General features: G+C 43.6%; 1 protein-coding gene across 1 annotated transcript in view; it reads left to right on the top strand.

Annotated features, from left to right (window-relative positions):
- Window positions 1-844: 844 nt before the first annotated feature.
- LOC112230821 (homer protein homolog 1) overlaps window positions 845-25,958 on the top strand; it is a 54,861-nt gene continuing 29,747 nt past the window's right edge. The window contains exon 1 of the mRNA XM_024397152.2: window positions 845-2,060. Within this exon, the coding sequence (XP_024252920.1) occupies window positions 2,056-2,060 (5 nt within the window). The 5' untranslated portion in view covers window positions 845-2,055. The remainder of the gene's footprint in view (window positions 2,061-25,958) is intronic.

Here is a 25,958-nt window from a genome sequence, read left to right as displayed (position 1 = left end):
GAACAGCCCAGAACAATTTGATAAGCCAGGTCCGGTAACAGTGTTTGATAATTAGATTTAGTAATCTGATAACACATCTGATAACAGACATGCCATATTGCATGCAAGCATCCTCTTGATGCCAAAGAGGGAATGGCAAGCATACAACCAGCCCTTTAACACGGGTCAAAAACTAAAGGCCAATATGCCACTGTTGTCTGTTTGAAAAGAAAACAAGCTGAGGGGTGGGAACCGGAGTTCAATAACAGTAAATAGTCACACTGCAGTGGCCACATTTGCCACTGACATCCAATGTCCACAAGGTGTCCACCATCCATTGCACAATAATCTAACTGGAACAAGTCAGTGATGTGTACACTGCATCGATGATCATTCTGTGTATGCTTTTAATGTATATAGGGTAACTAAATATGTCCTATTACGAAAACAAAAAAAGTTGTAGAGTAGTAATATAGTGGCTATCCATAAAGTCGACCTCTGGGTGAATCATCTGTAGAATTCTAATACTTAATCTAAGAGATCTGTGCAGTGTGCTGAATTAGTGAATGCTTTGCAAAGGTCATATACATATAATGTAGGTCCGAATTCTCATCCAATCCATGGTCACAAAACATACCGCAATGAAAAACTTAAACGTAATATTGCATTAAATGTTTATTGCAGGTTTATTATACGGCCCATAATAAACTGCAGGTTGGTACCACTGAGGTATAATACGAATTTTTCCTCAGTCGCTAAGCGGAAATGACGGAACTATTTTATTGCGTCAGATTTCTAAGGATACGGTGACGTTGTGCGGAGAGGCGGCGTGATCACGTAGGGCCAATTTCATGCTTTCAGTGAACAGAACGAGAGGATGGGTTGAGAGAGGTGATGAATGGGATGATTGGAGAGATCAGACACTACACAGACAGACGGCTGGAGAAAAAGGGAGGCGTTCGATGGAGCAAAGACTGGCCGTGATTTGACATTTTAAATCCCTGTCTGATGAATAAAATCAACGAATTGCCTATTTTTCTTATTTGAACTTAATTCAGCATAGCATTTCATAGTCGGCCTTATTTGACCAGGCGTTGAAGATGCCGGTAGCTGGTTTGGTCTGACTAGAGGAGACGATGGAGCCATGAGAATGTACCAAGTCTTTCCGCGAAAACAGATGGGAGATGAAACCTATTCGACATAAAAATTGATATTTTTCCCTGTAGCTAAAATGAGTTTATTATTGCTGCAGATGTATGCGTTTTGATAAACTGTAGTAGGATAGCTGCTAGAGGAATTTTGATGGCACTTACGACGCCAGGGATTGAGCAACGAGTAACGTTACATTTCGGAACGTTGAACAGTCGGGCCTTTCAAAGTGAGAAGCAAGAATGAATGTTAAGCATTTTTCTCGCCCGAGGATAACTGCGGTGCACGCAGCTGGTCACATTTTGAGAGCGGTGTCATCTTTGGAGAGTAGCGAAATGCAAGTCAACGGAGAGGAGCGCCGTGCGGAGCTGTAATAGTAATACCCAAATCCGTCTAGAACCAAGTGGATGTTTTAAGCATTTTTTTCCGCAGACGAGAAGATGGTGTGCTGCCAATATCAATGCAAGCGGTCCCTATTTTCCCTACCTTTTTAAGTGTAAAAGGAGCTCGCGCTACTTTGGAATTAAGAACCGTCAGTCACGTATGCGCGCCTCGGTAGCCAACGTTAGCTTAGCTGCTATATCCTCCGTGCTTTAGCTTCCCATTGAGCATGATTGAAGAGTGCGTTTAATTTCGCTAACGTCAACACCGATGTTTTCGGTCGTCATGAATCCACCGACACGTTTGCTTGGGTGAACTTTGAACCAACACCCCATAGCGTAGAACAGACTAGCAAGACATGTCGGCGTGAAGGGAACCACACTGACTGTCTCGAATCTCCTGTCAAGCCACAGACGTCAACAGCGCTGTGAAGAGCTGCTTATTGGAGAGGGGAAAAAAACACATTACCTAGATTGTTCACTCCGCCTTTTGGAGCTCTGCGCCCACGGACTGAAACCCTTCCCTTCGATTTAACAACCAAGCAAAATGGGGTACGTATCGCGCAATGTAGTGCCATTTAGTCTGTGCTAATCTTCCCTGGCAATAATTGTATTCATGGGTGTGTTATGATTTCTAGGAAGCCTGTTTTGTTTCGAGATAGATAAGTGGGGGTAGAAGGTTGACAGAAACAATACGCTGTTTGGCGACATGATTTACCTGAAGTTGGGTTGCCTTCCGTTGATCGCCTCACCATCAGCCCATGGCCTGAGCTTTAGGTAATTTACATGTAAAAGGACCCAACCTATGAAGTTCATAGGAGCATATCGATTTGGCAGGCAAATGAAAAAGTATTTATTAGAGATTGTTAAACCATTTAATATCATACAAAAAAAGTGGCAGAGGTAATGGGTTTTATTTCAAGTCAAACAGAAATGTGAATACGGAAGCTTGTTTCCCCCATCCCCAAAACAATTCAGACCCCGAGTTATGAGATAGTCAGTCATTACAAACAATGTACTAAAACAAACATATACTGTATTTTAGTTTCTGATGGGGTAAGACCATTGCTCATGAGCCATTTTTAAGTTGCATTCTTCAAGAATCAATAGCTATATATTAAATTAAGTCCAAAAATGGGTGTACCAATCCCAGATTGTCCCTTTTAATGGATTTAATTTAATAATTAAATCTTATGTCAACCAGATGTCATCAAACAGGCACCAACTCGCATCAACAAAACATTGTCACCACAAACTCTCTTGCTCCCTCGCTCTCACTTGCACACAATGTGTGATTACGTAAAGCCAATAAAACTATAGAAATATCTATATACAGTGTGTGCAAATGTAGTAAGATTAGGGCGGTAAAGGCAATAAATAGGCCATAGTGGCGAAATAATTACAGTTGAGCAATTAAACACTGGAGTGATAGATTTGCAGAAGATGAATGTGCAAGTAGAGATACTGGGGTGCAAAGGAGCTAAACAATATGGGGATGAGGTAGTTTGGTGGGATATTTACAGATGGGCTGTGTACAGGTGCAATGATCGGTAAGCTGCTCTGACAGCTGATGCTTAAAGTTAGTGGGGGAGATATAAGACTCCGGCTTCAGTGATTTTTGCAATTCGTTCCAGTCATTGGCAGCAGAGAACTGGAAGGAAAGGCAGACAAAAGAGGAGTTTGCTTTGGGGATGATCAGTGAAATATACCTGCTGGAGCGCGTGCTACGGGTGGGTGCTGCTATGGTGACCAGTGAGCTGCGATAAGGCAGGGCTTTACCTAGCAAAGACTTATAGATGACCTGGAGCCAGTGAGTTTGGAGACAAATATGAAGTGAGAGCCAGCCAATGAGAGCATACAGGTCGCAGTGGTGGGTAGTATATGGGGCTTTGGTGACAAAACGGATGGCACTGTGATAGACTACATCCAATTTTCTGAGTAGAGTGTTGGAGGCTATTTTGATTGACTAAAGGATATAAGGTTACGCTAGAAAGTGCACATTGGACTCTTGATCCTAAATGGATCTCATAATTATTCCTTGAAAATGTATTCATACGTCTTGACTTATTCCCCCAAAAATGCAGTTAAATGTATTAACTTCTATTTTTTTCTCTCACCCATCTACACGCAATACCCCATAATAATATACACTGAACAAAAATATAAACGCAATATGTAAAGTGTTGTAAAATGTTTCATGAGCTGAATTAAAATCTTGTGCACAAATTTGTTTACATCCCTATTAGTGAGCATTTCTCCGTTGCCAAGATAATCCATCCACCTGACAGGTGTGGCATATTAAGAAGCTGATTGAACAGCATGATTATTACACAGGTGCACCTTGTGCTGGGGACAATAAAAGGCCACTTTAAAATGTACCGTTTTGTCACACAACACAATACCACAGATAGCTCAAGTTGAGGAAGCGTGCAATGGGCATGCTGACAGCAGGAATGTCCACCAGAGCTGTTTCCAGTTAATTTTATGTTAATTTCTCTACCATAAGCCACCTCCAACAGCATTATAGAGCATTTGGCTGTATGTCTAACCGGTCTCACAACCACAGACTGTGTAACCACGCCAGCCCAGGACCTCCACATCCGGCTTCTTCACCTGCGGGATCATCTGAGACCAGCCATCGGACAGCTGATGAAACGGTGGGTTTAAACAACCGAAGAATTTCTGCACAAACTGTCCGATTCCGTCTTAGGGAAGCTCGTCTGCGTGTTCGTCGTTCTTGCCAGTGTCTTGCATTTTGGCTTGTAATTGACTTCAGTGGGCAAATGCTCACCTTCAATGACCACTGGCACGCTGGAGAAGTGTGCTCTTCATGGATGAATCCCGGTTTCAACTGTCCCAGGCAGATGGTAGATGGTGTGTATGGCGTTGTCTTGGCGAGTGGTTTGCTCAGATACTGCTTATGAAGGAGCCCCTTCAGCTTGAGCTCCTATATCACTGAGGGAGAGAGAGAGAGACTGTCACCATACAATCATGGAAGCCAACAGTGAATACAATGTTGAATGTAGCCAATCAGCGATCCTGATTCACAGCTAATTCACAAGGGGCACGTGCCAGCATGGCACTGACTGGTTGGCATTACTCCCTGGGACCAGCAGTAATCCACTGATGCAGTGGAAGGGGGCACCTCCTTACAACATACACAAAACACACAGTACTGATTACATTATAAATGGTGGTTTGGTGAATTCCAGGACAGATAGTATTTTGACCATTGACCAAGTCAAATGGGAGCAACCTGATTCAAGTGTCCTCCATTACCCTGAAGCGGGACCGGTGACTGGCCACTGCCTCATCCTTCTGTAATGGCTATGATATGGTAAGGGGATTCCCACAACCCTGCTGAACAAATCCACCAAGTTTTTTTACATAGCCTGTGAATGAAATAAAATATCATAAGTCAATCAACAGCAACATTTTTTACTTTCTGTAGTTTGGAAGTAATGTATATGCTATTAAAGGGACTGTAACTACAGAATAGATTCAAGCCGGTGACGCTGACACTGTTACTATGCAACCAGCTGTGTACGTTGCTGAATGCTTGCCGATACGTTTTGCTATTTGCTGCTAGTTGGCTGTTAACAAGGTAGCTAGTTAACTTGAGCTATGCACATCTTCCTCTGACATGCTACACCACTTTACATGTTAGCTTGATATATTCAGCTAGCTACAATGTCATTCCCCTTTCATCTGTGGTATCATAGATAGCCTTCATCTTCTTCTTTAAGGTTTTTATGGCAGACTACACTTATTGGTGCATTGCCGCCACTCGCTGTACGGGATAATGCGGGAAGAGAAGGGGGGGAACCCGACATCATATAAAAATAAAACATCCCACTCCTTCAGTCACAGTTCAAATTAGAAAAAAAGTAATATCAACACATTGACTGTAGTACTCGCGCTGCTAAAACACTCGACCACTGCTACTCCAACTTCCGGGATGTCTACAAGGCCCTCCCATGCCCTCCTTTTGACAAATCTGACCTTCCTATAGGCAGAAACTCAAACAGGAAGTACCTGTGCTAAGGACTATTCAACGCCGGTCTGACTATTCAGAATCCATGATTCAAGATTGCTTTGATCACGTAGACTGGGAAATGTTCTGGGTAGCCTAACATTGACAAATATACTGATACGGTGACTGAGTTTATCAGGAGGTGTATAGGAGATATTGTACCCACTGTGACTATTAAAACACCCTAACCAGAAACCGTGGATAGATGTCAGTATTCATGTAAAACTGAAAGCGCGAACCACCGCATTTAACCATGGCAAGGTGACTGAGAATATGGCAGAATACAAACGGTGTAGTTATTCACTCCGCAAGGCAATCAAACAGGCAAAACGTCAGAATAGGGACAAAGTGGAGTTGTAATTCACCGGCTCAGACACGAGACGTATGTGGCAGGGTCTACATACAATTCCGGACTACAAAAGACAAACCTGCTATGTCGAGGACACACCGACGTCTTGCTTCCGGACAAGCTAAACACCTTCTTCACCCGCTTTGAGGATAAAACAGTGCCACCGCCTGCTACCAAGAACTGTGGGCTCTCCTTCTCCGTGGCCGATGTGAGTAAGAAATTTAAGCGTGTTAACCCTCGCTAGGCTGCCGGCCCAGACGGCATTCCAAACCGCTTCCTCAGAGCATACGCAGACCAGCTGGCTGGTGTGTTTACGGACATATAATACATAAATAAAATCTATTTAGTCTGAAATAAATAATATAACATGCCTAATTTGGTTTAAATAATGCAAAAACAAAGTGTTGGAGAAGAAGGTAAAAGTGCAATATGTGCCATGTAAAAAAGCTAACGTTTAAGTTCCTTGCTCAGAACATGAGAACATATGAAAGTTGGTGGTTCCTTTTAACATGAGACTTCAATTTTCCCAGTTCTTCAATATTCCAAGTTAAGAAGTTTTAGGTTGTAGTTATTATAGGAACTATGACGCGTCGACTATTTCTCTCTATACCATTTGTATTTCATATACCTTTGACTATTGGATGTTCTAATAGGCACTTTAGGCTGACATTACTAATCTCGGGAGTTGATAGGCTTGAAGTCATAAACAGCGCTGTAAAGCAAGCCTGCTACCGCCTACCACCGCTCAGTCAGACTGCTCTATCACATCATAGATTTAATTATAATATAATAAACACAGATACCAGCCGTTGTTCATTACTATGGTAAAATCCGGAAACTATCATTTTGAAAACAAATGTTTATTCTTTCAGTGAAATACGGAACCGTTCCGGATTTTATCGAACGGGTGGCATCCCTAAGTCTAAATATTGCTGTTACATTGCACAACCTTCAATGTTAAGTCATAATTACGTAAAATTCTGGCAAATTAGTTCACAACGAGCCAGGGGGCCCAAACTGTTGCATATATCCTGACTCTGCGATGAACGCAAGAGAAGTGAGACAATTCCCCTAGTTAATATTGCCTGCTAACGTGAATTTCTTTGAACTAAATATGCAGGTTTAAAAAAATATACTTCTGTGTATTGATTTTGAGGAAAGGCGTTGATGTTTTAGGTACATTTCATGCAACGGTTGTGCTTTTGAAATCATCCCGTTTGGCGAAGTTGGATTCGATGATAAATGAACAGGCAATGCAGAACAAGTTAGTTAATTACACATGGTTGATGATATTACTAGGTTAACTAGTGATTGTGAAGATTGATTGTTTTTTATAAGAGAAGTTTAAAGGTAGCTAGCAACTTGCACTCGCGTAACAGGTGGTCAGCCTGCCACGCAGTTCTCTCGCGGAATGCAATGTAATCGGCATCCAAAAATGCCGATTACCGATTTGGTATGAAAACTTGAAATCAGCCCGAATTAAATCGGCCATGCCGATTATCGGTCGGCCTCTAATACAAAGTCCACTTTCTTCACATGCAACATGTCAGGATCCCTCTGTTGACAAGGAATATTATCTGGTGTCTCTACTCCTCCTACCATTTATTTATTCAACTTCACTCCTTTCTTCTCACCGCCTCCGCAGAAGAGACTTGCTGGACGGCCCTTATTCTTACCACCTCCGTCTCCTTCAGCCTAACAGGACACATCACAATTGCAGCATTTAGGCCCAGCTGGCAATCGATACCCCTCCCGTCTACATCAGTGGATACTGCTGAGGGGAGCAAATGAAATGGCATCAAACACATGGAAACCAAATGTAAAAAAATATATACACTGCTCAAAAAAAGAAAGGGAACACTAAAATAACACATCCTAGATCTGAATGAGAGAAGTGGTCTGTGGTCACCACCTGCAGAACCACTCCTTTATTGGGGGTGTCTTTCTAATTGCCTATAATTTCCACCTGTTGTCTATTCCATTTTGCACAACAGCATGTGAAATTTATTGTCAATCAGTGTTGCTTCCTCAGTGGACAGTTTGATTTCACAGAAGTGTGATTGACTTGGAGTTACATTGTGTTGTTTAAGTGTTCCCTTTATTTTTTTGAGCAGTGTATATGTATAGTGGGGAGAACAAGTATTTGATACACTGCCGATTTTGCAGGTTTTCCTACTTACAAAGCATGTAGAGGTCTGTAATTTTTATCATAGGTACACTTCAACTGTGAGAGACGGAATCTAAAACAAAAATCCAGAAAAATCACATTGTATGATTTTTAAGTAATTAATTTGCAATTTATTGCATGACATAAGTATTTGATCACCTACCAACCAGTAAGAATTCCGGCTCTCACAGACCTGTTAGTTTTTCTTTAAGAATCCCTCTTGTTCTCCACTCATTACCTGTATTAACTGAACCTGTAGGAATTCCTTACCTTTATAAAAGACACTTATTCAAACACTCAATCAAACAGACTCCAACCTCTCCATAATGGCCAAGACCAGAGAGCTGTGTAAGGACATCAGGGATAAAATTCTAGACCTGCACAAGGCTGGGATGGGCTACAGGACAATAGGCAAGCAGCTTGGTGAGAAGGCAACAACTGTTGGCACAATTATTAGGAAATGGAAGAAGTTCAAGATGACGGTCAATCACCCTTGGTCTGGGGCTCCATGCAAGATCTCACCTCGTGGAGCATCAATGATCATGAGGAAGGTGAGGGATCAGGCCAGAACTACACGGCAGGACCTGGTTAATGACCTGAAGAGAGCTGGGACCACAGTCTCAAAGAAAACCATTAGTATCACACTACGCCATCATGGATTAAAATCCTGCAGGGCACGCAAGGTCCCCCTGCTCAAGCCAGCGCATGTCTAGGCCCGTCTGATGTTTGCCAATGACCATTTGGATGATCCAGAGGAGGAATGGGAGAAGGTCATGTGGTCTGATGAGACAAAAATAGAGATTTCTGGTCTAAACTCCACCTACCATGTTTGGAGGAAGAAGAAGGATGAGTACAACCCCAAGAACACCATCCCAACCGTGAAGCATGGAGGTGGAAACATCATTCTTTGGGGATACTTTTCTGCAAAAGGGACAGGACGACTGCACCGTATTGAGGGGAGGTTGGATGGGGCCATGTATCGCAAGATCTTGGCCAACAACCTCCTTCCCTCGGTAAGAGCATTGAAGATGGGTCATGGCTGGGTCTTCCAACATGACAACGACCCGAAACACACAGCCAGGGCAACTAAGGAGTGGCTCCGTAAGAAGCATCTCAAGGTCCTGGAGTGGCCTAGCCAGTCTCCAGACCTGAACCCAATAGACAATCTTTGGAGGGAGCTGAAAGTCCGTATTGCCCAGCGACAGCCCCGAATCCTGAAGGATCTGGAGAAGGTCTGTATGGAGGAGTGGGCCAAAATCCCTGCTGCAGTGTGTGCAAACCTGGTCAAGAACTACAGGAAACGTATGGAAATGTATCTATAATTGCAATTCTGTACCAAATATTAAGTTCTGCATTTTCTGATGTATCAAATACTTATGTCATGCAATAAAATGCAAATGACTTAAAAATCATAGAATGTGATTTTCTGGATTTTTGTTTTAGATTCACCACTCCAGCCGATTATACCTTTGGTATAAATTGGAACGTGGACAGCGAGCTAGGCCTAATAGCCCAACATCAGTGCCCGACCTCACAAATGCTTTTGTGGCTGAATGGAAGCAAGTCCCTGCAGCAATGTTCTAACATCTAGTGAAAAGCCTTTCCAGAAGAGTGGAGGCTGTTATATCAGCAAAGGGGGACCAACTCCATATTAATGCCCATGATTTCTGTATGAGATATTAGACGAGCAGGTGTCCAAATACTTTTGGTCATGTAGTGTATATCCTTTGCTTTTACTTCTATGACCACCCCAGAGATAACAGGACACATTCCTATCCTATATCTTCTTGAAGCGCAGAGTACGCTCCTTCTGTTCCATAGATACACAAAACCCTTACTCAGAACAAAAAATGAATCAGAACTAGGCTTGGATTTCTTATTTCCTTTTGCATTCGCCACGGTAATCCAATTCTTCTCACTCATCTCCACTCGACACACCATCTGATTCAAACATAACATCCACTTCTGCCGTTTTCTCCCTCCAGACAGTTTGTTCCAAGAACAAACCCCACTGGACAGTGTTGTTATTGATCTTCTCATAGCTAGCCTGGCTCGCTAACATGATCAAATAATGTTGTAGAACCAAAAGTAGTTACTAGCTAGCTACTTAGCTAACGCACTCGCCAACACCAGTGGTTTGACGGTTTTCAATCCATTTCTGGCAATATTGTTGAAATGCATTGGAAGTTTGTGCAAACTTTATGGAAGCCCATTTTCACTCCTATTTGTTGAGTGAAATGTGCGTGCGCTGCATCCATATGCAGACTTGACGACAAATGTTCACTTGGCAGCTGGGAGCATACCACGTGTTGTCTTGTTGTGTCTTGTTGGGCAATTTGGTATGTAATTAATAAGTCGTGACAAACTCACTTTTACAAAACTCGGTTTGGGCGAGACTCACTATGACAAATGATCCTATTTATACTTTGTAGTCAATTTTGACACTAACGTTTCTGACTCATTGACGCCACGTTTAAAACCAGAGGAGTTGGTTTTAAGGGGCAGTTGGCCTTTAAACTTTGAAAGCAATGTTTTTTGTTGTTGTTTAGCATACATTTTTAAAGTGGCATAATTCCTTTGCAGTGGAATTGCCCTATAGCTTCCAAATGCCCACTGAACAATTGATCAAACAGCGGCTACTCCTCCCTTTTGTTTCTAGTTTTCTAAGATTATACACATAGACATATGGCTTTAAGTGTTATGTGTTTTAATTCAATACATTTGTGCAGTGTTTTCCCATAAGTGCCAGCTACCGGCTCAACAGCGGTTAACAGGCTCATTGTAAGCCGGCTACTGTTCCACTTCATAAATTTGACTAGGCTTCTTTCAATTTAAAAGTTTCAATTTGCTAGTCAAAAGTCTGTATGGCCTTTCCCTGCGAGAATGAACGTTATCATCGTCTAGTGATCTATTGATAGGACAGGTGCCTGTAAATCACAAAGCGATGACAGGGAAACACTGTCAGTCTGCTGTCTGTCCCGCCCCTCTCGCCTCTACCTGTGGTTTTTTTTTGTGCCCTGTGTTTGACTGCAGTCAAATTTCTTTTCACGGATGAGGGAGAACATGATGCTTTTTCATCGTCTCCTGTGAGTGAATTTACACGTGTCATGTAAGTGGTAACGATGAGTTGAAATCCACTTCATTCTTGTTTTGTGGCACATTCCTGTATTTTCTTTGGCGTTTTCCTAGGCCTATAGCCAGCCACGGAGTCGATTTGACGACAGAACAGCTTGTCTTGACTAGTTTATAAAAGGTGTCGAACTGACTGAATAAATCAATCTCCTATATCCCTTTGATATTCGTAAATGTTACACAGGAGTTATGTCCATGGTATCACATCGGGACAAGTAAACCAAAGATCTTGTTTGTATTTTCCTAGGATTCGAAGCCCATGTCGAGATTTGCCAGTGACTGCTAAAGTGACTCGTTGGTGTAGCCTAGTGATTCGTAGTTCATGAACGAACAGCTCTTTTTGATCAAGAGAGCCGTTCATTTGGCTCCCTAATGTGCATACTGGAAGGCTACTACTGCACAATATATTTGCTTAAGTTGTTGCCACAGTAAACTCAATTGAAAGAGTAGACTATTTAGTTTAGTGACATAGTCACAATCTACCACGTTTCCTCCGTCTCACCCACATTGATTGACAGGTCTGAAACCCTACCAACTTTGTGACTCACAAACATCCTGCCGCCTCCTCTGACAATTCCAACCACATTGATTGATTGACAGGCCAAACTGTTAAAGGGATAGTTCACACAAAGGACACATTGGTTTCCTTACCCTAAGTGTCCACAGCAGCAGAGCCAATAAAATACATCATTTGAATAACAAACACTTTGGCAATTCATATCTTGCATGTAAATATGTAGGCCTACATACTGATTTCTTACATTTTCAATACCACAACTAATTTGACCAATCTGGGAGGTAAAGTTAAAGTATTCAGTAGTTTAGCTGTGTATTTCAGGTGGAACCAAGGCCATATAATGTACCAGAAGCCACCAAAATAGAGCTTGTTCGAGGCAGATAATAATACATCTGTGTGGTATCATTGGAAAGTGATAATCTTATCCACGACTGGAGTGATGGCCTTGTGATGGGTTGACACTGTCTCCATTGAAATGGATAAATGAATTCATACATTTGTCTAATATTTGTTCCGGTGGCTAAGCAAAAGCTAAGAACTACTGTAGAATGAGGCTGTCATACCCGGACATAATATACTTTCTGAAGATACACTACCGGTCAAAAGTTTTAGAACACCTACTCATTCAAGGGTTTTTCTTTGTTTTTACTCTGTTCTACATTGTAGAATAATAGTGAAGACATCAACACTTTGAAATAACACATATGGAACCATGTAGTAACCAAAAAAGTGTTAAATCAAAATATATTTGAGATTCTTCAAATAATCACCCTTTACCTTGATGACAGCTTTGCACATGCTTGTCATTCTCTCAACCAGCTTCACCTGGAATGCGTTTCCAACAGTTTTGAAGGAGTACCCACATATGCTGAGCACTTGTTGGCTGCTTTTCCTTCACTCTGCATTACGACTCCCAAACCATCTCAATTTGGTTGATGTCGGGGGATTGTGGAGGCCAGGTCATCTGATGCAGCACTCTCCTTCTTGGTCAAATAGCCCTTACACAGCCTGGAGGTGTGTTGGGTCATTGTCCTGTTGAAAAACAAATGATAGTCACTAAGCCCAGACCACTGTGTACAGAGCTTTCAGAAAGTATTCACACCCCTTGACTTTTTCTACATTTTGTTGTGTTACAGCCTGAATTTAAAATGGATTCAATTGAAATTGTGTATCACTGGCCTCCACACAATACCCCACAATGTCCAAGTGGAATTATGTTTTTAGAAATGTGTACAAATTTATTATGGGCTGAAACGTCTTGAGTCAATACAGTTGAAGTCGTAAGTTTACACCTTGGCCAAAGGTACAAAGATGACATCCATCCTGTTTACAATAAGGCACTAAAGTAAAACTACAATAATTGTGGCAAATAAATGAGCTTCATGTCCTGAATGCAAAGCGTTATGTTTGGGGCAAATCCAACACATCAGTACCACTTTTAATATTTTCAAGCAAGGTGGTGGCTGCATCCATCATGTTATGGGTATGCTTGTCATGCTTGAGCTAAGCATGGGCAAAATCCTAGAGGAAAACCTGGTTCAGTCTGCTTCCCAACAGACACTGGGAGACAGTAACCTTAAACACCATGGCCAAATAAACACTTTACTTGCTTACCAAGTCGACATTGAATGTTCCTGAGTGGCCTAGTTACAGTTTTGACTTAAATCGGCTTAAAAATCTTATGGCAAGACTTGAAAATGGCTGTTTAGCAATAATCAACAATCATCTTTAACAGAGCTTGAAGATTTTTAAAAAGAATATGCAAATATTGTACAATCCAGGTGGTGATTCTAACATGTATTGACTCTGTGGTGTTAATACGTATGTAAATTAGGTATTTCTGTGTTTTATTTTCAATACATTTACAAACATTTCAAAAAACATGTTTTCACTGTCATTTTGGGGAATTGTGTGTAGATGGGTGAGATTATTTTTTTGATTTCAGACTGTAACACAAGAAAATGTGGAATAAGTCAGTACATTCTGAAGGCACTGTACTGATACCAGAAAATAACCCAGAAGTCATTAAGTTAAATGACAGTTCAGACTAATCATGGGAATATGGAATACCCATCGCAGAGGCCTCGGTTATCTTATGTAGCCTTAACTCTACCTGATGCCTGATGCATCTGCCTATACCTACACGGTAGACTGGGATAAAAAGGGACTAAATTCGACTTTATATGACCAACTTTGATTTTAGGGTGAACTGACGAACCCATAAAGAGCCTGACAAAAAAAAGAAGTCAAATAATGTGTCTTTCTTCAAAGTGTGCCCTCTTCTTAAATTAGGCCTGTCAGAGAGTTGGCTGCTACAGCGTTTTAGTGCAAGGCTTCTGTTCTGCATAACGAATGAATGAATGTAAACCAGCCTGAAACTTGGCACCTCAGCAGCCTAAAGTACTCTCAGGAGGTGTCATAAACAGTCAGATATATTGGATTAACAATAATTAGTATACAGTAGTTGTATTGAAATAGTGAGGTGACAAGAGTGTGTTCTAATTTTGTTTTGTTTTGTTGGCATAACTTTATAACTATTCTGGAGGGTAAAGTGTTCCACAAATGATTCCTCAAACTATGATTCCTCCATCATCAACGGAACTAATTCACATCGTCTGCCCTGCCCTTATCTGGTTCAGCTACTTTAACCCAAACCTTATGTTGTTCATACGTGCAGAAGTATGTCAGTGCTGCCTGTCCTGCCTTCTTTTTTTTTATTTTTAAAAACCTTCTCCCCTGTCCTCCGACTGAGTAGAAATGATCTCCAAATCATCTCATCGTACAGGGTGCCAGTGTTGGACAAGGCAGTTACTGTCAGACACTAAGTGGATGGTCAGAGTCGGGAGCACCTTGTTTTGAAAACCCCACTGTGTCCTTACTGAAAACGGACATCACAACCAGACTTACCACAGCTACACTAGGCATAGCCAAGGCCCTTCCTGGCTCCTGCCCTGTGTCAATCATCTTACCCATGGCTAATGCCAGTCTGAAGCTGAGGATGCCGAATGGCCCTTTTAGAAGCATGAAGTACAGTTTCATTGACAAAACGGGAAGAGATTGCACTGTGAAGGTATTAAGAAGGAAACCTCCGAGCAGATCCCTCCTGACTACTACCCATGGCAGTGTCCCCAGAGGTGGAACACTTAACTACAGGTGGGGGAATTAAGAGCGAGAGCCATATTTCAATACAGGATTTGCCCCAGACTTTTCTGTTTCCATCTATGCTGGCTGGCACCCGTGTCTCGCTGGGCCATGGCTCCGGCGGACCGGATTTCACCTGGGGCCGAAGCCAGGCCACTGGTCCTTTTCAGCTACTATTTACATAACAATGGCTAACTGAACTTAACACCTTCTGATCAGGAGACTGTCTTGATGTTGCCGAGGCTGTTGATTCTGCTCTCCCCCAGGTCCTAGCGTCACTCTCCTAATAGAAACACAATTACACTGGAGCGTACATTAACAGAAAAACACTGGCGACACGCCGATGTGGGGGTAAGTCTCCATGGAAATGCGGCATTATTGGAGGAAAGCCAGACATCTTCACTGGGCTCCAGCTGTCAATACTCCACTGACCCTGAGCAAACGACAGGAGAGATGGAGAGAGCGAGAGAGACTATCGGGAGAGAGAGAGAGAGAGGGATCAGAAGAGTCCACACAAACCACAAACTACCCGCCATGTGTGTGTGTGTCACCAGAACCACACAGATCACAAACCGGGCCTTAGCATATGGGTATTTTAAACCAGAGGTTGTGCCAATATCTTCAGCCTGTGTATCCAAAGGCCAGGCCTTAGCCTGTCATATGGGTATTTTAAACCGCAGGCTGCGCCAAGCAAAGCCCCATACTCTCCCTCTGTGAGTGGGTTTATCGTGTATGGGACATGCTGCCTTGTGATTGGCTTAGAGAGCATGTGGGAGGGAGAGAGGGGGTTGGAGGATGCTAGCAGCTCCTGACCGGCCCTGAGTCATGTGGACGTTGCCTTGGCAACCAGGCAGCAGCTACATTTGTAATGCAGGCAAGCAGGGATATTATTATTATTATTTTTAACGAGTGATTGGTGGAGTTTGCAACCCGTCTCTAACACAGCCGCACTGCCTAGTGCAGATGATCAGATCTCGCAATTTCCTTGGAGAAGTGTTTCAACATCTCAGGAAGCACATTTTAATATGATCTAGTAATCCTGTTCATATGTGCCGTATGACTTTTCTAAATATGACCTGGATTTCTGAACACAACTTCAGAAAACAGGAAGTGAATGATGCTTCCTGGACATCCGGCTCTATAAGGGTTGAGTGTGACAGGGATTCTAAACGGTGGTAAGTGGACTGCTGATTTGATTACATCGTCTGTGGTCAAGATTCCTCTGGTGCAGCTCCCAGTCATTGAGCTTTGCATGCCACAAAACTGTCCATTGTGGTAGGGACAAGAGGCCCTCGCACGAAAACACACACACACACACACACCTGGGCACTGATGGATAGATAACAGGGAGTGTTTGCTTCAGGAGGAAGTGGGTGTAATGGCAATTGATGTCGGTATGTTGAGTCGCTGTATGAAAACAGCGACTCAAGTCGAGTTGAAACATTAAGGACAACAGAGAGACGTGGCGATGGGGAAAAGGGTAATGAAGGCCATGGGTTCGTACCCAATACAACACGTCAATATTATATTTCCATTGGCTCTACATTACTGCTCACAGACCTTCCATACACAGCCTGACTCCACTGTAGCTGTGCTCTGCAGTCTGATCTAGTGTGAGTCATAAAGTACAGTTAACAGTCCACCCTCCCATCACACATCACCACTCTGATTACACCAGTCTGTGTTAAATGACAGGCTGCCAAACCCCCACCACTCCACTCTGCTAACTTAATTAACTAGTTAAAACAGGGAGGCGAACATTCACGCTGTCCTACAGAAGAAGCCTGGTATGCCGTGAGAATGAGACCCGCTCTGAGCCACCGCCGAGCAATTAATTGGGCTTTCCCCTGCAGACTTCTCTTCTCACCCAGCAGATAGTCATCGAAGGACCGAATCGCTATGAAATGAGACCCGTTTTAAAGGCACAACGCCTGGCTGCCATACTGGAGGCTTCATTTGTGGGGGTTTATTGCAGACAGAAGAATCTTAACTATAATAGTGTTTGTCTTTGTTGAGTGACTGCTGGCTTGGACGGTGAGGCTGAGCTGTGTGAAAGTTCCAGAGGGGAGGAGAGACCCTGAGGCTTGCAAGCCCAGGAAGAGCTCAGTTTGGCCAGGCCAGGGCTGCTCCCCAGGGGCACTCTCACTCATGGTTCAGTCAACTTAGTCCAACCAAGGTTTTTTTTTCAATGCCAAGTATTTTTTAAATTTTATGTCAGTGTTCATTAGAGAGGACTATAGATGGAAACCACAACCCGAACGTGTCTCAAACTGTTGCTCTTGACTGCTTCTCAACCTCTGGTCTGTGGATCTGCACCCATCCCTCAGATTGTCTGACACTATCAAGTTGTATTTGTCACATGCGCTGAATACAAGTGTAGACTTCACTGGGAAATGCTTACTTACGAGCCCTTCCCCAACAATGCACTTAAAAAGTATGAAAATGAACAAGTAAAGAAACACAATAAAACAACAATAACGAGGCTATGTACAAGGAGTACCGGTACCAGGTTAGTGCACTGCGTTACGAGGTAGTTGGGATGATTGATTGAGGTAATATGTACATGTAGGTAGCGGATGAAAAGCAGAAAGTCTTGGTAGCCTTTACAATGTCTGCTCTCAATAGTTAGTTTTAATGTAAGTGGCTCTACAAGAAGAATCGTGGCGTTGCCGCTCCAGTCAAGGCTAACGTGAGGAGAAAGGGGATGTACAACTGAATGCAATCAACTGAAATGTGTCTTCCGCGTTTAACTCGACCTCTGAATCAGAGAGTGCCATAATCGACATCCACGTCTTCGGCACCCGGGGAGCAGTGGGTTGACTGCCTTGCTCAGGGGCAGAATAACATTTTTATTTTTTTTACCTTGTCTGCTCGGGGATTCGATCGCTCTAACCACTATGGTTACCTGCCGAGTAGCCTACAGCTAAGACTGGCAGATTTGGTAGGCGGTTTGAGTTGAGCTGATTTTGTAGGGATGACTGATACTACACCAGGAGGAGGAAGTCATTATGCTTTGCATGTTGTGATCATCATCCGTGGGTAACCAAGACGGTAACCAAAGGATGCAGGGACATGACGTCATGTCCCAAAGGACAGACGGACACAAGCCTGGCGCTTTCCTGTTTTAGTATGTTGGCAAACTAGCCAGCAGAGTTCAGGCGTTGGCCTGTCATACGCACATGACAACCGTGTCGTCCCCGTAGAGAAGCTCTCCTGTTTGATCGTCAACACAGTGATAATATCCACTGGCTTGTTGTTTTTCAACAGTGTTTGTTTTACCTCAAAACAAGGTTATCATTAGAAACAACAACACCATGTTTTGGTATTTTTCCCTTCATTCAACCAGAAAGGCTTCATTCGTGTGTGTGTGTGTGTGTGTGTGTGTGTGTGTGTGTGTGTGTGTAAGTTGGTACTATGTCCGTACTTTCTTAACTGGGGCTCCTGCTCCTCACTTCTCTCTTATCGAGGAGAATACATTCAAATGGCTCGTGATTGAGGTGCGATTTGCTGCCATGATGAAATGCGATCCATAATAAAACAAGTAAGGCCTCTACATCTCCTAACAGAACCAATTATGAGAACAATGTGTTCTTTCATGTCCAGAGGTTTCTATTTTTTTTAATACTAGTTCAGTTTTACACAGGGGTCTGGAAGAGTGCAGTCACATTATCTGAAATGAACACTTGCTCTCTTTTCATCTCTTTTCTTCTAGCTCTCTCTGTTCCTCTCCATCTCACTCTTCATCATGCTCTTAATATACACTGAGTATACAAAGCATTAGGAACACCTGCTCTTTCCATGACATAGACTGACCAGGTGAATCCGGGTGAAAGCTACGATCCCCTATCGATGTCACGTGTTAAATCCACTTCAATCAGTGTAGACAATTTTCATTGTTGGACATTTTTTAAACACCAGGAAATCAGTGATTTTTGATTTTCTTCCAAAGTATTCCAAGTATTCCAAGTATTCCCCAATAGAGAGACATGTGGTCGTATACAAATGTGAGCAAGGTTTGAAATTATTATGTTTTAGTCAAATATTTGTAATTATATCCCCCCGGCTGAATCTAGTTGATGATCCCTGGTGTAGATAAATACGAAGAGACAGGTTAAATAAGGATTTTTCATCCTTGAGACAATTGAGACATAGAATGTGTGCCATTCAGAGGGTAAAAGGATTGACGTTCCTTTGAACGGCATATGTTAGTAGGTGCCTGGCGCACCGGTTTGATTGTGTCAAGAACTCCACCGCTGCAGGGTTTTTCACGCTTAACAGTTTTCTGTGTGTATCAAGAATGGTCCGCCACCCAAAGGACATCCAACCAACATGCCACTAGATGTTGGAACGTTGCTATGGGGACTTGCTTCCATTCAGCCACAAGAGCATTAGTGAGGTCGGGCACTGATGTTGTGCGATTAGGCTGTCTGTGGTCCAGTTTATCCCAAAGGTGTTCAATGGGGTTAAGGTCAGGGCTCTGTGCAGTCCAGTCAAGGTCGTTCCACACAGATCTCGACAAACCATTTCTGTATGGACCTCGCTTTGTGTACTGGGACATTGTCGTGCTGAAACAGGAAAGGGCCTTCCCCAACAAAGTTGAAAGCACAGAATTGTCTAGAATGTCATTGTATGCTGTAGGGTTAAGATTTCCCTTCACTGGAACTAAGGGGCCTAGCCCGAACCATGAAAAACAGCCCCAGACCATTATTCCTCCTCCACCAAGCTTTACAGTTGGCACTATGCATTGGGGCAGGTAGCGTTCTACTGGCATCCGCCAAACCCAGATTCGTCCTTTGGACTGCCAAATGGTGAAGTGTGATTCACCACTCCAGAGAACGCGTTTCCACTGCTCCCGAGTTGGCGGCGAGCTTTACACCACTCTAGCCGACGCTTGGCATTGCTCATGGTGATGTTAGGCTTGTGTGAGGCTGCTCGGCCGTGGAAACCCATTTCTAAAAGCTCCCGACGAACAGTTCTTGTGCTGACGTTGCTTCCAGAGGCAGTTTGGAACTCGGTAGTGAGTGTTGACATACGATTTTTACACGCTTCAGCACTCGGCTGCCCCATTCTGTGAGCTTGTGTGGCCTACCACTTCGCGGCTGAGTCGTTGTTGCTCCTAGACGTTTCCACTTCACAATAACAGTACTTTCAGTTGACCTGGGCAGCTCTAGCAGGGCAGAAATTTGACCAAATGACTTGTTGGAAAGGTGGCTTCCTATGACGGTACCACGTTGAAAGTCACTGAGCTCTTCAATAAGGCCATTCTACTGCCAATGTTTGTCTATGGAGATTGCATGTGTGTTTGTGCTCGATTTTATACACCTGTCAACAACAGGTGTGCCTGAAATAGCCGAATCCACTTATTTGAAGGGGTGACCACATACTTTTGTATATGTAGTGTATGTTATGTTTGGAAGCAGGCCAGGGCCACAGGATCTGGCCAGTTGTCTGATCTGTGTATGTGGGCCCAGGTACTCCCAGGTCACTTCTTCTCTTATATCACGTTACTGTTACTTCAGCTTTACTCATATGGACATCTGCCCCCTGCTGGACTGTTTGCATAACCACATCCACTCATTCACTTGAGAGATATGTAACAGAGGTGGTTTTGTGAACCAGACTTGCATTAGCTCCCAGGCCTAATGCCGAGGCTTTAGCTCAGCGGGCTAACACGGTCCCATGGTGCGTAGGAGACCCAGATTCAAACCAAGTCGATCACAAATATAACAGTAATGGCTTTTATTCTTGTAATCTGTATTGTCCTTTTTCTGTGTAAAAGCTCCACCTTACTTTTAACTATGGCAGAATCAGTGCTCAGCCTTCATACCTTAACCTGGTCATATTTCCCCCTTTCTCCTGTGTGTGGTGTAGTAGGAGGTGTAGTGATGGAGGAGCGATGTGTGTCTGTGTGTGGGCTCTCATTGTTCATCCATCTTCTTAAAAGTGGAGGGAAATTAGCATATCTGCCTTCACTTTGGTTGCTTTTAAAACTGCGGATTTCTGCCTTATCTTATCACCACCACCCACACACACACACACACACACACAAGTTCGTTTTACTGTCCTTGTGGGGACCAAACAATTGATTCCCATTCAAAATCCTATTTTCCCTTAACCTAACCCCAACCCCATAAATCTTAACCTAACCCTAACTCCTAAACCTAACCATAATTGTTACCTTAAACCTAACCCTTAAGCCTAAAGTAGCCTTTTTCCTTTCGGGGACTGGCGAAATGTCTGAATTCTGCTTGTTTTACTGTCATTTTGAGGACTTCTGGTCCCCACAAGGATAGTAAAACCAAACACACACACAGGCAAGTGTTCAGACCCTTTACTCAGTACTTGTTGAAGCACCTTTGGCAGCGATTACAGCCTCGAGTCTTCTTGGGTTTGGTGCTACAAGCTTAGCACACCTTTATTTGGGGAGTTTCTCCCATTCTTCTCTGCAGATCCTTTCAAGCTCTGTCAGGTTGGATGGGGAGCGTCGCTGCACAGCTATTTTCAGGTCTCTCCAGAGATGTTAGATCGGGCTCAAGTCCGGGCTCTGGCTGGGCCACTCAAGGACATTCAGGGACCCGAAACCACTCCTGCGTTGTCTTGGCTGTGTGCTTAGGGCCGTTGTCCTGTTGGAAGGTGAACCTTCACCCCAGTCTGAGCTCCTGAGTGCTCTGGAGCAGGTTTTCATCAAGGATCTCTCTGTACTTTGCTCCGCTCATCTTTCCCTCGATCCTGACTAGTCTCCCAGTCCCTGCTGCTGAAAAACATCCCCACAGCATGATGCTGCCACCACCATGCTGCAGCATAGGGATGGTATTGGCCAGGTGATGAGTGGTGTCAGATTTCCTCCAGACGTGATGCTTGTTATTCAGGCTAAAGAGTTTAATCTTGGTTTCATCAGACCAGAGAATGTTGTTTCTGATGGTCTGAGAGTCTTTAGGGGCCTTTTGGCAAACTGCAACTGGGCCGTCATGTTCCTTTTACTGAGGAGTGGCTTCCGTCTGGCCACTCTACCATAAAGACCTGATTGGTGGAGTGCTGGAGAGATGGTTGTCCTTCTGGAAGATTCTCCCATCTCCACAGAGGAACACTGGAGCTCTGTCAGAGGACCATCGGGTTCTTGGTCACCTCCCTGACCAAGGCCCTTCACCCTCGATTGCTCAGTTTGGCAGGGTGGCCAGCTCTAGCAAGAATCTTGGTGGTTCCAAACTTCTTCCATTTTAATAATGATGCAGGCCTCTGTGTTCTTGTTGACCTTCAATGCTGCAGAAATATTTTGGTACCCTTTCCCAGATGTTCGCCTCCACACATCCTGTCTTGGAGCTCTCCAGACATTTCCTTCGACCTCATGGCTTGGTTTTTGCTCTGACATGCACCGTCAACTGTGGGACCTTATATACACAGGTGAGTGCCTTTTTCAAATCATGTCCAATCAATTGAATGTACCACAGGTGGACTCCAATCAAGTTGTAGAAACATCTCAAAGATGATCAATGGAAACAGGATGCACCTGAGCTCAATTTCAAGTCTCACAGCAAAGAATCTGAATACGTATGTAAATAAGGTATTTCTGTTTTCTATAAACATGTTTTCACTTTGTCATTATGGGATATTGTCTGTAGATTGATGAGGAAACACATTTGTTTAATCCATTTTAGAACAAGGCTGTAACATAACACAATGTGGAAAAAGTGAAGGGGTCTGAGTACTTTCCAAATGCACTGTATGTTTACATTGCCAAAGCAAGTGAAATATATAATCAACAAAAGTGAAATAAACAATATAAAATGAACAGTAAACATTACACTCACAGAAGTTCCAAAAGAATAAAGACATTTCAAATGTACAGTGTTGTAACAATGTGCAAATAGTTAATGTACAAAAGGGAAAATAAATAAACATAAATATGGGTTGTATTTACAATGGTGTTTATTCTTCACTGGTTGCCCTTTTCTTGAGACTGCAGGTCACATCTCGCTGCTGTGATGGCACACTGTGGTATTTCACCCAGTAGATGTGGGAGTTTATCAAAATTGGGTTTGTTTTCAAATTCTTTGGATCTGTGTAATCTGAGGGAAATATGTGTCTCTAATATGGTCATACATTTGGCAGGAGGTTAGGAAGTGCAGCTCAGTTTCCACCTCATTTTGTGGGCAGTGTGCACATAGCCTGTCTTCTCTTGAGAGCCAGGTCTGCCTACGGCGGCATTTCTCAATAGCAAGGCTATGCTCACTGAGTCTGTACATTGTCAAAGCTGTCCTTAAGTTTGGGTCAGTCACAGTGGTCAGGTATTCTGCCACTGTGTACTCTCTGTTTAGGGCCATATACCATTCTAGTTTGCTCTGTGGTTTTGTTCATTCTTTCCAATGTGTCAAGTAATTATCTTTTTGTTTTCTCATGATTTGGTTGGGTGTAATTGTGTTGCTGTCTTGGGGTTCTGTTTGTGTTTGTGAACAGAGCCCCAGGGCCAGCTTGCTCAGGGGCCTTGTTTCCAGATAGATGCCATCTATCTCTCTGTAGGGTGTGTTTGTGAACAGAGCCCCAGGGCCAGCTTGCTCAGGGGCCTTGTTTCCAGATAGATGCCATCTATCTCTCTGTAGGGTGTGTTTGTTTGTCTGTAGCTTGTTATGGAAGGTTTGGGAATCACTTCCGTTTAGGTGGTTGTAGAATATAACGTCTCTTTTCTGGATTTTGATAATTATCGGGCATCGGCCTAATTCTGCTCTGCATACATTATTTGGTGTTTAATGTTGTACACGGAGGAGATTTTTGCAGAATTCTGCATGCAGAGTCTCAATTTGGTGTTTGACCCATTTTGTGAATCGTTGGTTGATGAGCGGACCCCAGACCTCACAACCATAAAGGGCAATGGGACTACTCTATGACTGATTCAAGTATTATTTTTTGGAACACCCTTATTTTGGTCTTTCTGAGATTAACTGTCAGGGCCCAGATCTGGCAGAATCTGTGCAGAAGATCTAGGTGCTGCTGTAGGCCCTCCTTGGTTGGTGACAGAAGCACCAGATCATCAGCAAACAGTAGACATTTGACTTTAGATTCTAGTAGGGTGAGGCCGGATGCTGCAGCCTGTTCTAGTGCCCTTGCCAATTAGTTGTGTGTGTGTGTGCCTCAACACTTAAACAACACAATCTAACTCCAAGTCAATCACACTTCTGTGAAATCAAACTGTCCACTTAGGAAGCAACACTGATTTACAATAAATTGCACATGCTGTTGTGCAAATGGAATAGAAAACAGGTGGAAATTATAGGCAATTAGCAAGACACCCCCAATAAAGGAGTGGTTCTGCAGGTGATGACCACAGACCACTTCTCAGTTCCTATGCTTCCTGGCTGATGTTTTGGTCACTTTTGAATGCTGGCGGTGCTTTCACTCTAGTGGTAGCATGAGACGGAGTCTACAACCCACACAAGTGGCTCAGGTAGTGCAGCTCATCCAGGATGGCACATCAATGCGAGCTATGGCAAGAAGGTTTGCTGTGTCTGTCAGCGTAGTGTCCAGAGCATGGAGGCGCTACCAGGAGACAGGCCAGTACATCAGGAGACGTGGAGGAGGCCGTAGGAGGGCAACAACCCAGCAGCAGGACCGCTACCTTCGCCTTTGTGCAAGGAGGAGCAGAAGGAGCACTGCCAGAGCCCTGCAAAATGACCTCCAGCAGGCCACAAATGTGCATGTGTCTGCTCAAACGGTCAGAAACAGACTCCATGAGGGTGGTAATGAGGGCCCGACGTCCACAGGTCGGGTTTGTTCTTACAGCCCAACACCGTGCAGGACGTTTGGCATTTGCCCGAGAACACCAAGATTGGCAAATTCTCCACTAGCGCCCTGTGTTCTTCACAGATGAAAGCAGGTCCACACTGAGCACATGTGACAGACGTGACAGTCTGGAGACGCCGTGGAGAACGTTCTGCTGCCTGCAACATCCTCCAGCATGACCGGTTTGGCGGTGGGTCAGTCATGGTGTGGGGTGGTATTTCTTTGGGGGGACGCACAGCCCTCCATGTGCTCGCCAGAGGTAGCCTGACTGCCATTAGGTAACGAGATGAGATCCTCAGACCCCTTGTGAGACCATATGCTGGTGCGGTTGGCCCTGGGTTCCTCCTAATGCAAGACAATGCTAGACCTCATGTGGCTGGAGTGTGTCAGCAGTTCCTGCAAGAGGAAGGCATTGATGCTATGGACTGGCCCGCCCGTTCCCCAGACCTGAATCCAATTGAGCACATCTGGGACATCATGTCTCGCTCCATCCACCAACAGACTGTCCAGGAGTTGGCGGATGCTTTAGTCCAGGTCTGGGACGAGATCCCTCAGGAGACCATCGCCACCTCATCAGGAGCATGCCCAGGCATTGTAGGGAGGTCATACAGGCACGTGGAGGCCACACACACTACTGAGCCTCATTTTGACTTGTTTTAAGGACATTACATCAAAGTTGGATCAGCCTGTAGTGTGTTTTTCCACTTTAATTTTGAGTGTGACTCCAAATCCAGACCTCCATGGGTTGATAAATTTGATTTCCATTGATCATTTTTGTGTGATTTTTGTTGTCAGCACATTCAACTATGTAAAGAAAAAAGTATTTAATAAGAATATTTAATTCATTCAGATCTAGGATGTGTTATTTTAGTGTTCCCTTTATCTTTTTGAGCAGTGTATATCATTGTAATGTATTTTTCTTCTTGGCTTTTGAAAGTGAAAAATAGTTTTGGACGAAGCATTACTCACTCAGTTCCAGGTTGGATGGTGGTTTTCAGGTTTCTGTTTGTTTGACAGAGCATTTGATGTTTAGCTTGGGAATAATAATCCTTGGGTGTAGGAAACATTCTAGGTCATTCTGTTCAAAATCAGGTTGTAGGTTTGGTGCTTTGATTTGGAGTTTACGGTAGAATCCTGCATATGTGCCAAAAAATCCAAGTTTGTCTGTCTATTTTAAAAAAAACATGCTAATGTGTGGGAGCTCATCTGTCTGTCTGTCTGTCTGTCTGTCTGTCTCTGTCTGACTGTCTCTGTCTGTCTGTCTGTCTGTGTCTCTCTCTCTTTGTCTGTCTTCCTGTCTCTCTCTCACCCCCCCCTCCCTCTCATAGAGGGGGACA

This window comes from Oncorhynchus tshawytscha, linkage group LG33 (genome assembly GCF_018296145.1).
Source record: "Oncorhynchus tshawytscha isolate Ot180627B linkage group LG33, Otsh_v2.0, whole genome shotgun sequence".
Taxonomy (NCBI): domain Eukaryota; kingdom Metazoa; phylum Chordata; class Actinopteri; order Salmoniformes; family Salmonidae; genus Oncorhynchus; species Oncorhynchus tshawytscha.
This window is presented reverse-complemented; position numbering and strand designations above follow the sequence as displayed.